Raw genomic sequence first — 16,218 nt, 5'->3', positions numbered from 1 at the left:
GTGTTTCCAGACATCTGTGTTAAGAACTAAAATCACATGATGGCAGGTCTGGAAAAACCAACTGTGTGGCGATAAAGTTTGCAGAGTGGTCTTTGTTTCAAAGTGATATGAAAGCAATCTTGCCACTTCTGCACAGGCACTTTTACACAAGCAACCTAGGGATGCCAGCCTGGGTGTACAACTCATAGCCTCATGCTCAGATACACCAGACTGCCACAACCCTGATGAGGACAAGCACTGAACTCACATGAAGGGACTACAGGACTCAAGTGCCAACACTAGAGGGCAATACATCACACACAGTAGTGTTTTATGTTGCCCACCATCATCAACCTCACATATTGCATGAAGCTGCTTGTCCCAAGCAGGGTCACAGGGAGCCAGAACCTAACCTGGCAACACAAGGCATAAGGCTGGAGGGAGAGAGGACACACCAAGGACAGGGGGCCAGTCCATTGCAGGGCACCCCAAGCAGGACTCAAACCCCAAACCTACCAGAGAGCAGGACCCGGTCAAACCCACTGTGCCACCACACCCCCTACCTCTTATTAACCCTTTAAGTCTTAAAAAGTCTAACTGAGACACACACGTTGAAAGGGAGAAATAAAGAAATGCAAATGGAAAATTTTGATGACATGGCACATTCTTACAGGAAGAAGACGTTTTTGTCATATAATCTATTTAATTGTGTTGTATACAGAAATCACCATCGCTTTCACAGAACAAAGCTACATTTGTTCCCAACTGACCTGTTACGCAATTAAGCTGGATTTGTTTTCTTTTCCCCCTTCTACTGTGTAATTGCTCTGACTTGCCATCTATATACATTTCCATCATGTTTTCACCAGACCCTTACTTCTGCTGCTGAGATTTTCTTCAGTAACATATTAAGAGAAAAACAATGCTTTGGTTATGCAGTGATAATTTATTTATCCAGGGAGTGGATACACCACCTGTAGCAATAAACTTTACTGCTGGATCCTGATCACTGTGAACCTAATTAAATAAGTAGCTCCTTAAATTTAATGATCACAGATCACAAAAACAAAGAAGGCACGAGAAAATAAATAAAACAGCAATTCTATTAATCATAATCAAGATTAAAAAACAGCTAATTACTAAAATACTAGCTGTTAGTCACACTGTCGTGTTTCTTGCTGTTCTCCCGGAGTTCCATAAGAATTTTTGAAAAAAATGAGAAAAACGAAAATGAAAAATTACACAATATTACATGGAGTCTTTTTCGAGAAGTGCACAGGCACTAAATGTTGAAAACTGCACACTTGACGGGAAACTGTCAACAATCAGTATTGTTGAGTCTCGTGTAACAATGTGGTCCTTTCAACGCCTTTTTGCCAGTCAGCGATTCCGCACTTTGGTCTCCATGGTAACAAGACGCATCTTTTTACTGGCGTTATTGGAAACACGAACACTCTCACGAACAGCAGAGAAGAGCTGTAATTGCGCTTTGTCATTAAAGTGGCTTCGAAAAGCCGTATCAATGAATTTGCCTTGTCTCTCACACACATTCTGTGCGGGAAAACAGAACATTTTATCTAGCATACGCACAATGAAGGACAAAACAGACCATATTTCAAATATCTCAATACTGCCTTGGGGAACCTCTCTCAGCAAGTTTGACAGACAACTATGCAAATGAAACTATGCCTAAACCCCCACCTGTATAGTAACGTAGTTTCCCGAAGGGCATTCTGGGTAATCTTACCAAACTGCTCCAATAAGAAAATTACTACGACACCAATGACGTCGGTATCAGCCACCATTTTGTTTCAGCTCATTAGGACGTGGAAATGGCAGCGTTTTCCGTTTTAGTGGAGTGGTTCGTTCTGTTAGTCTTTTGAAAGCGCATTTAAATTGCATCTGTAGCATACGATTAACCTGGTCTCTTTTCAGACGAAGGTTAAAAATCCGCGTTCATATTTGACAAAGTGTCTTGTCTGTTTATATAATTGAGTGTTTGGAGGACCGCTGAAAAGGTAGGTCGGCGCTAGCTAAGTCAAAATGGCGGCGAAATCAACACAAGCAGCAGCTCAAGCGGCTAACTGGTAAGACTTTTAAATGTCTTACGCATAGTTTGCTGAAATGTTATGTGCGCATACATTTTGCGTTTTAGGCTTAACTGCCGTTTTTTTAAAATTTGAATGTATTGTAGCGTTTGACCGGTATCACCCGGGCCGTAGTGCTTGTCCGTTGTCGAGGCCTGCATGTTTGATGTTTACATACATGTCATGATGTCCGAATTGAACCGGGAGTCTGGTACGGCTCTGTCCCTCAAACAGTCATGCCATAGCGGAGTGGCTGTTCACGCTGCTTTGTGCTCAGGAACCCGGGAGTAATCTTACACCGAGGTTACCACTCGTCGGGGGAAGTTAGCGAGTCGCGGGGGCGTGAGAAAAAGTCATTCGATTCGGTCGATTCGAAAAAGCTTCAGCTCAGATACTGAGATAGCTGCACAAGTCACTTACTGGATACCATTGATGATGATGATGATGATGATTAAATGAATGGTTAGTGGTGGAGAAACATTTAAACGAGCGTTTTTCTGACTTCGTACTTATCTTATGTGTCAGTTTGGCACGGTGTCAGGTAGTACTGCGGAACTGGTTTAACGTGACCAGTAAAGATGTGTGTGTCGCTATGGAGCATTAAGCATTGCCATTGATTGATTGCTATGACTATGAGTAAATGTAAGTAGAATTGACGGCATTGATGAACACCTATTTCTGCTGGTTACATGATCATGATGATGTCAGCTGTATCTGTGTTCAGGCACATGTGGTCTGTGTTTTGGGATGGGCCCACGCACACGTTGATCTTCAAGACTGATTGTAGGCACACATATAAGATCCAGACTTTTATTTCTAGAGAGGATGCTTTAAGTGTGAATTGAAAACACGTGCTACAAATATTCTCTCCTACACACCTTATTGTGGACTTTCTGTGCTTTAAATAGCACCGCGTTCTTGGTATTGTGGATTGGGCAACTTTATCTAGCAGAGTGTAAACCAAAACATTTTTTGGGTGGGTGTCAGGAGGATAAAAAAATGGGTAAAATCTCTGCTCAGTGATAATGGACATGTCTATTTGAGAAATTTTGTCAGATCGCCAGTGTTACTGGACTAATGGTTCAGGAATCGTGACAATGCATTTTAGGACTCTAAAATTGGTCATATTTGTACCTGTGTCTACCCTTAAATTGCTAAAAATGTAATACAAGCTCATCCGTGATGCGATATTGTTCAGATGCTTTTGTAACATCACAGTTCATAAAATCCCTTTTGTGTGAGTTTTAAGGCTCACTTTCTCATATCATTGTTTATATCAGCCGTGCTATAATTTCTTGGCATAGTTTAATCAGATTTTGTCTTTATTGTTGTAGGACATATCCCCCTGGTTCTGAAGCCCCAGTGCACGAGAACCCAGAATGGGAGAAAGCCCGCCAGGCATTAGCTTCTATCAAGAGTCCCAGCAGCACCAAAACTGCTCAAAACAATCACAGCAACTCACAGGTAAGCAATACTGGTAGAGATTAACTACCGAGCTAGAATTCTGTGGCTCACAATCTTAAAAGGTGTGATATTGGTATATGTTGGTAGACTTTTATCCTCTTTTTTTTTAGGCTGTGTCATATCAAAGTCCAGTGTCAGATTCAGCAGCGCTCCAGCAGCAGCAGTACTATCATTGGTATCAGCAAAACCAGCAGCAGTATGCTGGTTACCCTTACCCATACAATTACTACTACAGTATGTCTCCAGTAAGTGTACATGCATCAAAGTGCTGTCATTTCATAACTTTGAAAGCTTGCTTAACTGGACTCTTGTTTATAATTACTATGAGAACCTTGTTTAAATTAAATTTTTAGTTTTTATTCAGTTTCACCACAAAATCAACTTAATAGATTTGTAGAATTGACTTTTTTTCTCCCCCCCCCTCCGGCCAGTATGGAGGTGGTTATCCTCAGGGTCAGTATGGTGTTCCAGGAGCTTACCAAACTCCCACTACCCCAACTGGACAGGTACTATGTAATGCATTAAACTGCAGATAATTTTAAGTCATCTCAATAATGTTTGTGTAACTTCAGGTTCTTTTCTCTCCCTTTCTCCTTTCCCCAATGCACCTTTCACATTCATTTGTCTTGTTTCCACATATTACTGCTGTGCTGTTCTCTAGCCTCCTTCAATGCCCATGCTTGATGATCAGTCTACTAGTTACCTGCCTCAGCCCCAGCCACCACCTCCTGCTGCCCCACAGCCACCTCCCCAAAGCCCCACTTCATCAGAGCAGCCTCCTCCCCCACCTCCTCCACCTATACCCCCTCCTCCCAATTCACAGTATCCCCCACCTCCCACTCAAACTCCTTATAATCCCAACATGTCTTACTCACCTAATGATTCAAATAATACAATGAGGGGCTACACCCACAATCATACCCAAGTCAGACCCAATTACAGCCAGAGCTATCAAAGCCAGAACACATATGCTAGTGCACAGAGTAACACTCAACAGCAGTCACAACAATCGCAGCAGAACCAGTATGGTGCAGGAGCAGGACGAGGAGAGGCAATTAACAAAAAGGGCAATAAAGGAGGGCAGCAACTGTGGCACCGTATGAAACGTAAGACATTTTATTTGCTTTTATTGGAGCACTTTGAGTGTCCTGCTGCTTTGTCTGTTCTTATCTGAAAATTCTTTTAATCTTTTTCTCCTCTCAGAGGCTCCTGGAACAGGTGCTGTAAAATTCAACATACCTAAGAGGCAATATGTTATGACCAATCAAAACTTTTCCTCGGATGAACAAGGAACAGGGTTGACTAGTGCCACTGCAGCACCTCAGAGCCGGTAAGGGAGAAAGAGAACAGTGGTGTTCTATTTCTTCTTTGCAGAACACTTACTACAGGATTATCATGAGACAGTTTTATATTGGTATATGTTTAGTCTGTCAGACTCTTGCTTCAAGCTTTTTTCAGTGTGTTTCAGGTACTTATTAATTTTGCATTAGCGCTCATAGTGTTAGGAATGTGCATTACAAATGCTCCAGGGTTCCAGCTCTGGTTTTGTACCTCTGATTGTTTTACTTTCTCTAGTGAGACAATTTCAGATCAAAAATGCAGATGACAGTCATCAGTTTATTATGATGGCAATCATCATTTAGCATCAGATTTAATATTTTACCAAAATTTTTTTTGTCCCTCTGGCCGTCGGTCAGATATCGGAACAGTTCAACCTGTCCTACTATGAAAACAGCTGGACCGCCATTAATGTTGTGCCCTAAACTGGGTCCCTGATGATTCTACGCATGTATATCTATAATATTTATTGTTGTCTTTGCTTATTTCTTTTTCGGTTCATTTCTTGCTCTGTCGCAGCCCTCAAGACTGGCCTCAGGCGATGAAAGAGTATGTTCAGCGATGCTTCACTGCCTGTGAGTCAGAAGAAGACAAAGATCGCACAGAAAAGGTGTTGAAGGAAGTCCTTCAGGGAAGACTGCAAGATGGCACAGCCTATACAATTGATTGGAGCAGAGAGCCATTGCCTGAGTGAGTGTGCAAATGCTGCAGTCATTTACTGTCTCTATGATATCCTGGTCATCTTTTGATCTACCTTCCAATGCTCTTTTATCTTCAGTCTTACGTTTAAGGTTTTTCAGTTTTAGGGTTTTTCCAGATCAACCTCAGTAGTACTGCAGGTTTCTGCTGTGTGTACTTCAGGAAGACCATCAGAACTGATTATCACTTTTTATTACTTGGCTCATTCTTTCTTACCAATAGACTGAAGACCAAGCAGTCACGCTGGGAGGCCATTCCCCCACAGCGTACTCAAGAGAACTCTGTCAGCCGTGGCGGCGGAACGAGTGTGCCCGCTCGGGGCAGAGGGGCAGGCACAAGGCTTGGTCACTACCGAAATGTCTTCTCCTCCCAAAGAAGTTCCTCCTCCAGTTCCTCTCGCTCGTCCTCTCGCTCTCCGTCTCCAGCATCTCACAGCAGACACAGGGACAGGCATAGAGGGAGTCCAAGACACAGGCGCAGGTAAATTTATATGAGAAGGGGCAACACTGATTAATATCAGTGTGGAGTGAACTGATTGTTCTGCTTTGAATCCGCTAACTTCTCTACCCTCCTCAGTGACTCTGGATCACAGTCAGATAGCAGTATGTCCAGTGACCTTCGACCTCAGCTCTCACGACGTGCCCAGAAGGGGGGTAGAGGTCGAGGAAATGACAGAGAGAGAGGTAGAGGAGGTGGAGCAGCGACCACAGCAGCAGAGCGAGGTCGTGGAAGGGGAGGAAGAGCCAACCGGGGCCGGAGGTAATCAATAGAATGTCGTATGTATGACTGTTTGAATGCACCTAGATGTGTGGTGGTGTTACAGTACATCTGCACTGTCTGACATAACACAATATTTTATACATATTTCATGCATGTAAAATCTCAATTTGTTTCCTTTCAAAATATTTCAGAAATGCTGAGGAGGGTGGTGCTGGCCTTGGGAAGAAGAGAAAGGGGGGTAATGCTGGCCTGGATTTCCCAGATCCTAACCGCGAGGCTAAGAAACAAAGCCGAGCAGCCCGCTTCCACACCAAGTTACGCACCGAGCCTCTTGTGCTCAACATCAATTCTTTAGAGCCTCCAAATGGTACCCAGGAGGGCCTGAGCTGGGAGGATTGCCCCATTGTAGGGACTTGTCAGGAGATCACAAAAAACTACCTGCGGCTCACCTGTGCACCTGACTCTGCTACAGTGCGACCTGTGCTTGTAAGAGATTGCTGCTAGGTCTTGCTTTTTTGTTTTGTTTTTGTTTTTTTAATAAAAATAAATGCTCAATTTTGTCAACTTTCCTTTTAGGTCTTGAAAAAGTCTCTGATGGCAGTAAAAACCCATTGGCAGACCCACCAAGACTATCCATATGCATGTGAGCAGATGAAGTCTATACGACAGGACCTTACTGTAAGTGAATGAGACTACATGTTCTTATCTCAATTCAATGTTGCTTCTGTGAGAAGCATGCTATACAGCATCAAATTATATAAATTTTGGTTTTAATTTATTACTTTTAAGTATTCTGCCTATTGTTACTGTTACTGGCATTTTTTTGTGTAGTACTATCTGTTGTGTTGTCTATAGTATGTGGAGAAGCACTCAAGTAAATTTCATAGTACTTTGTACACAGTACTTATGACAAACCTTGAACTTAGATGACTTGGGGGATATTCCAGTGGTTTTGTAACAGGTAAAAGTGGGGTGTTCAAGTGTGTTTACAGCTCCATATGATGTATTTTCCCCACTTATACAGTTGGTAAACTAGAGTGGCTTAATTATGGCTGAAGATGCGTTTCCCCCCCCCTTGTCCAGGTTCAAGGTGTGCGCACAGACTTCACTGTGGAGGTATATGAGACACATGCACGCATTGCCCTTGAAAAGGTAAAAACTAATTAGTTGCTGGTAATAGTCTTATGTCTGTGAGAAGTTTTGAGCTGCATTCAGGTTTGATATTGTTGTACCCTGCATTGGTAGGGTGACCACGAAGAGTTCAACCAGTGCCAGACTCAGTTGAAGGCCCTTTACAAGGACTGCCCTTCCGGAAACGTGGGGGAGTTCACTGCATACAGACTTCTCTATTATATATTCACTAAAAACTATGGCGGTAAGTGCCCACACTCACCAAGTCCCAGATGCCCTACTCTCTTGACTATACCATGTCAAAGGTAATGGTGACAGAACAACAAGAAGCAAATGGTGGACCTGTCACCCATAGTCGGTGGCTTAGCTGGAGTCTGAGCAGTGTTCAGCTGCAGCTCAGTTGTCAGTAGCAACCTGGCTGTTCTTTTCTATGTTCTAATTTTATGACGGCCAGTTGCTCTTTAGTTAATCCAATTTATTTGAGTTTTTTGCTGCATTAAATGTTTGACAAAGTTACAGCATTAAGTGGGATTGATGGTCCTGTTTATTGAAATGAATAGTAATCCTCCTTGTTTTGGTAAGAACTGAAGTGGTTCAGTTACTGAATAAAACCAGTAAAAGATATAGACTGAAGCATACATCCATATTTGGCTAACTTCCAGAACACGAGGTCTCCGAACTGAAGAGTAGGTTTAGCAATCACTTTTTAGGCTGGCTTCACTGTTCAAAGTGGTCTGTGCTCACTTTGTGACAATTTGGGTGATAATGTCAAAGAAATAACCATTTTCAGGCAGTAAATTTGTTGTAAAATGTTTTGATCAAGTGGTCAATGTTTCCTGAGGAATGGAAAAAGCTGCCAAAATCAGCTTATGACAGACAGGCCTGCCATATCAGTGTTAGGCTCTAGTATTTAGAGCACTTTAAAAACAAAAGCTTTACCTTTTGAGTGTTACTGGGGTGTGTGTTTTAATTTGAAAGAAAAGTTCAGCTCCTCTTGTTGGATTATTACAAGACCTTTTGTATTATAAGAAAAGTATTCTGTCTTCTGTATTTCAGATAAAGTATTGTCTTATTACAGCAGTGAATGCAATTCAAACTGTTCCATTATACAGCAAAAAAATTTGTTTATACATTTTAGATTTACCACTTCACTTGCTGTAAAAGTGTGGCCTTCAATTCAGTCTATGAAAACTGGACATCTCTGGTCTAATGTATAAAAGGGAGAATTATTGTAGGGAGATCACTGTAGTACGTCTATTATTGTAAGTTACCTTGGATAAAGGTATCATCTTGCGTGACTACAACGTAAGTTTTTTTGTTGCTTTGGAGAAAATTGTCTGTTAAATGCATAAATGAGAATGCACTTTATAATATGGCTGTTAATTACCCAGCAGAGAAACCTGCTAGACTCCTTCCATTATTATTACAGTAATATTAGTTTGAGAATTTAACTATGTTCTTGGCTGACCTTTTTTTTAAAGTGACTTGGAATTAAGGCTCTAGCTTTTTTCACTATAGCAGCTGCATCAAAAATGTACTGGTCCCTCTGGGGATGTAATTGACTTAAGGTGTCAAAAGTTAATTTTTTTTTTTTTTTTTTTTTTTTTTTTTTGTTCTTCAAGCTAACTGTTAAAACCAGTTCAGTATGGTTTGCAACGAGCTGTGTTTTCTAATTTCAGACTTGACAACAGAGCTAGTGTACCTGACTCCAGCCCTGCGTGAGGATGAGTGTGTCTCTCATGCCCTAGCACTGCGTGCTGCTTGGGCTCTCGGCAACTTCCACCGGTTCTTCCTGTTGTATCGTAGAGCACCACGCATGGCAGCCTACCTGATCGACAAGTTTGTAGATAGAGAGAGGAAAACTGCTCTCCGAGCTATACTCAAAACGTGAGTTGTTGGAAAAACAGCTTCTTTCAGAAGTACAGTTGAGATGTTTGTATTTGTCCAAATTTCTTTGCAGTAACTTTGAAATCCCTTCTTTTTTCCCCAGGTTTAGACCAGCTGTGCCGGTGGAGTATGTGCAGTCTAGTCTGGGTTTCGATGGCTCAGACTCCTGCTTGGCCTTTCTCACTGGGCTGGGTGTCTCCTTTCTACCCTCAGACCCCAGCAAGATAGACTGTAAAGCCAGCTCTGCCTGCCTGGCAGCCTCTTGATTAGAGCGAGGCTTAGGGTTGTGATGTACTACAAGCCAGAAATACTTATGCACTGGTAGATGGGGAAAACTGAGTGATTGGGAGAGACAGCATTTGATGAGCACTGATAACCAACACACTGAAGAGAGCTGGCAGGAGAGACTTGGGGAACATGTGGTTAATTGTTTCACCAGTTAGCACCTGTTGAACCCTTGACCATACAGTTATAGGAGGAACATGATGCATACATCAAAAGAAGGGTTTACAGTACAGGATGGACTCATCAGTACATCCTTCTAGACATAGAAAATCAAGGGGCACAGTAACTGAGCAAGCTTTGCTCCCAGAGACAGTACAGATCTCATCTCTGGGAGCAGCAACTTGGTCTTAGTTTGCCTAAGTCGCAACAGACAGACCTCAGCACTTCATGCATCTGCAGTCATTACATATTTAGTAAACACGAATATCGTATTGTGAGAGTACAATCTTCAAATTTTCTTAATCTTTGTAGCCTTGACCGTTACGTTCATGTACATAGATAAATTTCTAGAACTTGCAGAGAGAATTTGATGGAATGGAGCTGAGGGTAGAAAGTTTTAAACAAAACAGCATATGACTTGGAGAATACACTTAGTGTCATCCATTCAACTGCTGTTACAGAATTTCAAGCTAACAATGTTTTGTTATTTTTCCCTCAAGCCTACAGCCTAACACAAGGGAAGATATTTCTGAAAGTCAAGAAAAAAAGATCAGTCATGAAAGCAATTTCCTACATTCCCAGATGATTAGCTGCTTGCCTGTACTTCATCCAAGATGGATATCTCCCCCCCCCCAAAAATTTTCAGATCAAGAGATCACTCCAAGAGACTTGCCTTCATCATGCCTAAGAAGTTTGCCAGTCTGGAAACTTAAGTGGTTTGTATGCCCAGCTGTCCTGAAGCCCAAGATATCTGCAGTGTTAATAGGTTTGAAGGTTTTTTTCCTTACAGTTCTTGCTCAAAGTCTTGACTGAGAAAAGTCAGGAATGTTGTTCCTCTGATTCAAGCTGTCTTCACCTGTAACAGTTGCAGTAATTGCTCAGTATAAAGAAGAACTTCAACCCAGCACAGTGGCAGCTCAAGGGTAACATCAAGATTTTGCTTCCTAGCTTCATCCTGCTGTTGCTAGGCAGTTGGACTTTTGAGGGGAAATTGGGAGCTGTTTCCTTTTTAATTGGCAGTGAAGATCTGTGACCACGATGGGATGCCTGCTAACCACTGGAAAGCTTCACCCCCTCACTCCTGTCATGTGATCCAGTTAACTTCAAATGGCTTTCTTGCAACAGCTGAAGAGAAAAGTCGCATCTTATCTGCTTAGGCTGAGATGCTAGTAGGAGCTGTTCATCAACAAGATGCAAGTGTGGGGTTTGTATATTCTCCAGTCTTCTGCAACAGCGTCCGCCCCAAGGCTGCGTACGTATGTATGGCTGGTAAGAAAAGACTTGATGTGGCTGGAAGGAGATGGATGTCAGCACAAGCAAGCCAAAGCTCATTTATCCAGTTATTGCTGTCCAGTGTGTCACATGCAAAAAGCTACATGTCTGCAAAATGTTAGTTTCTGCTAAGCATACAGGTGACACAGTATAGAGAATAACAGGCATATTATTTATTAGCTTTAACAAATTTAAGAGATCGGAAGAATTTGAATAGTCAACTGATGGTGGTAAAGACCCGCTTGATGTAGACTTTGGGTATGAATGTAATCTTGAGGGTGGTACTGTTTCAGAAACTTGCAATTAAATTCAATTCTTTGTATGAAATCATTAATACATTCAAGTTAAAATCCAATTCTGTTTAAATTGGCAATGTGCATCATAGTAAATCTTATTCAGAACTATTGGGATAAAAGTAAAAAAGGGCAATTGTTTCTGCATTTGACTTTGTACTATTGAATTGAGTTGTATGGCTGTCCTTTTTCTCTGTGTGGGGGCGGGGAAATATTTTGGTCTGAAAAGAACTTAAAATTGGGGGGAAAATATCATGCGCTTAAGTATGGCACCGTAATGCAATATAGTGGTATTTATTTTTCAAAGTTGTTTTTGGTCAAAGTAAATTACGGGTTCCATGAGTCAACTCAGAATCTAGGATATACATTTTTCTTACTACAGTTCAAAACATTACCCAGTTTGTATTCCTTGGTTTGTAGAAGCGCCGTGTAACTGTGCTAGCTCTGAGTCTTGAGGATCTCGTACAGTCAGTCTATAAATGGTCATTTTTCTTTCTTTACATGAAAGTAATTGGGAGAACACATTTGAAGAACCCAGGAGAAGACCTGAAACATATAGGGATATATACAGTCTACTGTACAGTCTTGTCCTATCGGTGATTACTGAAAAGGACATTATTTTATGCTTAGCAAGCATTTCTGCAGTTAAGCCTCTCAACTTCCTTCAGTGCATTTGTGTCCAGTGTGCTGTATGTGTGGTGGTTTCTTGCTTTTAGTTGGAGTGTTTTGGTGGTAATTGAAGTGCTTGGTCAAGAACAGTATTGGGTCCCTGGATGAACTTGGTGCGTTTAGTATTAGCAAATTCACTTGTGTTAAACCAGCACTGTGGGTTGTGTGATAATTTTGTAAATAGGTTTTTGCGGCATTGTGTATAAATTGAAATGTATATCTTGTACAGAGAGATTCCATATAGATTATTTTTCAGTAGGCTTCTACTTTTAACACCATTTATCTCTGTTTTGCACAGGGGTAGATTTTACAGCGATTACTACACAATACATTTTATAATGGTAACAGGCAGTGAATTCAGACATCTTTGGTGGTCATAGACATGCTGCTGTACATTTGTTAATATAATGTGACATACTTTAACTTAAGTGCTCAATTTTTAACTGTCTTGGAATTGTAATAACTATCAAATCAAATGAGGTTGTATTTGAAGATTTCGGTGCATAGGTCAATGTACTGAATATTTTTTAAAACTAAGGTATACTCTGCACAGCTTGTGTATGATTTGGACAGGATAAGATTTTCATGAGGTTACTGAATCCATATGAGCAATTTTTTTTCATGAACTATTAGCATTGATCTTCTTGTAAAGAGATTTCAGTTTTTGTCCTTTCGTAAACTATTAATAACGAGTTAAAACTGACGATTGGCGTAAACTTGGCAATGATCTAATTTTTCCACCACAGTTTCAGTATTTTTCTCAGCTGCATACACACAAGAATGAAATGGTATTTTAAAATTTATAAGATATGGCAGTGTGAGGGTTTTTTCCTTTGTAACCATACAAATTAATTCAGTCAATTCTGCCTTTTTACACAGTAAATGCAACTTTGTTTTGGTTTATGTTGTCAGAAATGACCTTGTCTACATCACCATAAGTCTGAAGTCCATTGCCTATCACTGTTAAACTTCTTGCTTGGTATCTAAACTGAAGAGATTAGTGTTTCGCTTCAGGTGTCGGTGAGTGTCATGGTTCTGTTAGCCTGGTCAGCATTATAGCAGACATGTACTTACAGTACTTTGAAAAGATCAAAACTTTTTCTTGCCATGCATTGCAAATTAAAATTGGAGACTTGTAGATTAATATTTTACAGTGCACTTTTGTCAGCCCTATGTTCTGTTAACTGCACAACTTGGCAGAACTCATGTCTTCTGGTGTTTAGTTTCTAAAGACCTAAATAGTATATTTTTATGTATTCTTTTTGTTTTCATTGCTTTGTAAGATTGCTAATTGGATCACTTATTTTCCCTACTAATAGTCTTCTCACATTATCACTCCTGTTAAAATCCAAAATTTAATTGGCCATTTAAGGTCACCCTGCATTGTCAGTGGCAAGAGAAAGGTTTGGTTTAAACACTGTGTTCACACCAGCCAAGGAACAAAGTTACTGTTCTATTGACTTCAAAAACACAATGCTGTTTGGTTATAGATGCTCTCATGTGTTCCCTGTCCATGTTGCATGGCAGTCTTCTTTTTTTATTTTCAGATTGTCTTGTCGGTCTGTATCAGTAAATTGTACTTGGATTCATGTTGCCACATATATATATAATGAGATTCAGAACTTTGCTGTTCATTAACAGCAATAGCAGAGGCTGTTTTTTGACTGGTGTGCAACAGTCTTTGACTTCAGATTGAAAACCCTGGAAATTTTAATGGTAAATATCAAATATTCTAAAGCCCTGTGTGTGTGGAAGATTTGCTAACTGAATTGCTGAAGGATGTCATTCCACCCCTGACTTCTAGGGTTTTGATCTTCATATCTGTTATCTTCTGAGATACTGTTTTTCAGCAAATGTAAATTGTTTTGGAAGTTGATATTTACTATTATGTAAGATTTCTTTTTTGGGTCCATCTAGCTTCTACTTCCATTTATTTCCACTAGTGGAAGTATCTAGAGCTTACTAAATGGAAGTAAATTCAACATGTAATTTACTCTTGAAAATCAGTCATCCTTGACTTTCAATCTTTCTTGTTACCAGATCTTCTCTTTCCTCCCCTCCTTGCAGTCTTGAATTGCAGCAGCAAAACACAAGGGAGATGCGTGCACAAGAGGGAGCCTTATTTCAATGTCATGAAGCAAGCTGGAAAGCGGAGAGAAATGAAGCTTGGAAGGCTGGCCCATCAGTCACATCAGCCCGTATTGCCTAAATTGAAATGTTTTTATTCGCTTTAATTTAGACCTCGTTTTAAAGTTCTTCACTTATTGCTGTGTAATGTGTATACATATGTTAGCCAAGGGTGGTTTGAATTTTAAAAATGGGCTGCTCTATCAGAGCAGTTTCATATCAGAATATCTAAGTCAACACAAGTGTTTTGAAGTTGTGAATAGACTTTGATTCCATAATTTACTGGAAAATAGGGTCAAGATTGGAAAAGTGGTTTTTATAAATTTCATCAACCTCTGTATAATACTGGAATTGCATTTGTTAAATTTGTCATAGGAAATGTGCTTGCATTACTGTAGCAGAATTCATGTGAACTGAATATGCAAATTTGAACATGTAAATAATTGATATTCTGTAGTCATGGTTGTAGTAAATCAGTCATAGCATCTATGGTCTTTTTTTCCCCACTGGGTAGTTATTTTAGTTTTGCCCTTTTACACTCTAACTTATGAAGCTATATGAATATGTTTCACTGTACTCATAATGGTTTCAGGTGGTCGCTTCTTGCCCAGTCAGGTGCTGCTGCTTCTTTTTCAGCTCATGTATAATTTTGAAGTTAAGCTCTTTCACCTGTTTGTCTGGTTGACCCAAGTAGTGCATGAAAAATCTGGAAGCATTTTTATATTAAGTTCATGATTAGAAATATTTTCTGAGTTGCTGCCTAAATCTTAACACCCTTGGTTATCTATGTAATGCACATTGCTGTGCATGTCCATATGAGGTTTTGCCTAGTTCAGTGTGTGCTGATGATCTCAAACCAAACTTACTTTGTTGCAAAAACTTAAAATGGTGCTAGTCTTGACATGTCCACAATCTGTACATTTCTCTTACGTCTTTTCCTAGGGTGGTTCAACGTAAAGACCAAAAATGTACTAATTTTAAATCTGTGATGCTAGTACAGTTCTGTGTTGCTTTTGAATGTTTTCTGCAGGATCTAATTTTTTTGCCTTGATTTTTGAGCTCCTAGCTTTATTTGCTTCTTGTAACATCTAGTATTAATATGAAAAATCCAGTGTCTGGATCTACGTGACTAACTTGTTAGGTTTGAAAATGCATTTATTTTTGTACTAGCCTTCACACGAAGCTTGACGTTTCTGCCACATCCCAAGTTGCCCTGAACTTTGTATGTACCGTGTTCTCCTATACAAGGCGGTTTGAATTTGAAGTACCCATTTATAGTACTTTGTGTAGATGCCTAACAGAATCATTAATCTTTTCAACATCAGCTGCGCCCCAAGGACGTGTTTCAGATTTTCAGAATTTGAAATTTTGTTTTCCTTCCCTTTGCATCCTAGTGTTTAGATTTTTTTTTTTCTCTTTCCAGCTTTCTGCATTTTTTTTTCTTTTTTTTTTTTTCTTTCCCCCCCTCCCATTTCATTGTCTTGTTTCCCTGGGAAAGGTTGGTTGGCACCCATTCACAAAAATAACCTATCCCTTAGTGTCCAGTCCTTTCATTTTCCTCCCTCTTAAATCTCTTTTTATATTTCCCACAGTCTTCCATACAGTGCATGCTTTTCCCTATTTCTCTCAAGTATTTATGGTTTAACTCTCACCTTCCTACTCACTCCTGGTTATTGTCTTTTTTTGGATTTAAGTGGCTTTTTGGTTTCTAATTGATGCTTGTCATTTTCAGTAGTAAGTATTGCTTAAATGCTGCTGTCATTGCTCTGTTTCTTTTGCAGCTCATCAACTGACAAAAGGACATGGCATGTCTCCCTTTTCTCTTGCTCGGCTATGGTATGAAAGGGAATATTGCCATTTTGTAAATATGCTTCTGTACATATGTAAATTTTCTTTAAATGAAATAAAGTCAGTGTTTTGGAAAGTTTGGTCATTTTGGGGGAATTGTAGCAGAACATTACTTTAACATTCAAAATATCCACATTTGACACCTTGTAGAATGAGCATCGGTTTAATAAAGTTCCAGATGTGACAAGAAAAATTGTTTGACAGTGCTGAGAACTAATCAGTACAGTATTAAATGACATTTTACAAACCACTCTGAGTAA

General features: G+C 40.1%; 1 protein-coding gene across 1 annotated transcript; it reads left to right on the top strand.

The window, feature by feature from the left end:
• Positions 1-1,788: 1,788 nt before the first annotated feature.
• Positions 1,789-16,034, top strand: leng8 (leukocyte receptor cluster (LRC) member 8). Its single transcript, XM_018735698.2, has 15 exons — positions 1,789-2,066; positions 3,401-3,530; positions 3,641-3,775; positions 3,962-4,036; positions 4,192-4,636; positions 4,734-4,860; positions 5,388-5,558; positions 5,790-6,047; positions 6,144-6,326; positions 6,479-6,773; positions 6,864-6,965; positions 7,371-7,439; positions 7,533-7,662; positions 9,098-9,305; positions 9,409-16,034. Exons 1-15 carry the CDS (start codon positions 2,023-2,025, stop codon positions 9,569-9,571), a joined length of 2,535 nt encoding a protein of 844 aa, XP_018591214.2. The 5' UTR covers positions 1,789-2,022; the 3' UTR covers positions 9,572-16,034.
• Positions 16,035-16,218: the final 184 nt, after the last annotated feature.

The sequence above is a fragment of the Scleropages formosus genome, chromosome 18, assembly GCF_900964775.1.
Source record: "Scleropages formosus chromosome 18, fSclFor1.1, whole genome shotgun sequence".
Lineage (NCBI taxonomy): Eukaryota > Metazoa > Chordata > Actinopteri > Osteoglossiformes > Osteoglossidae > Scleropages > Scleropages formosus.
This window is presented reverse-complemented; position numbering and strand designations above follow the sequence as displayed.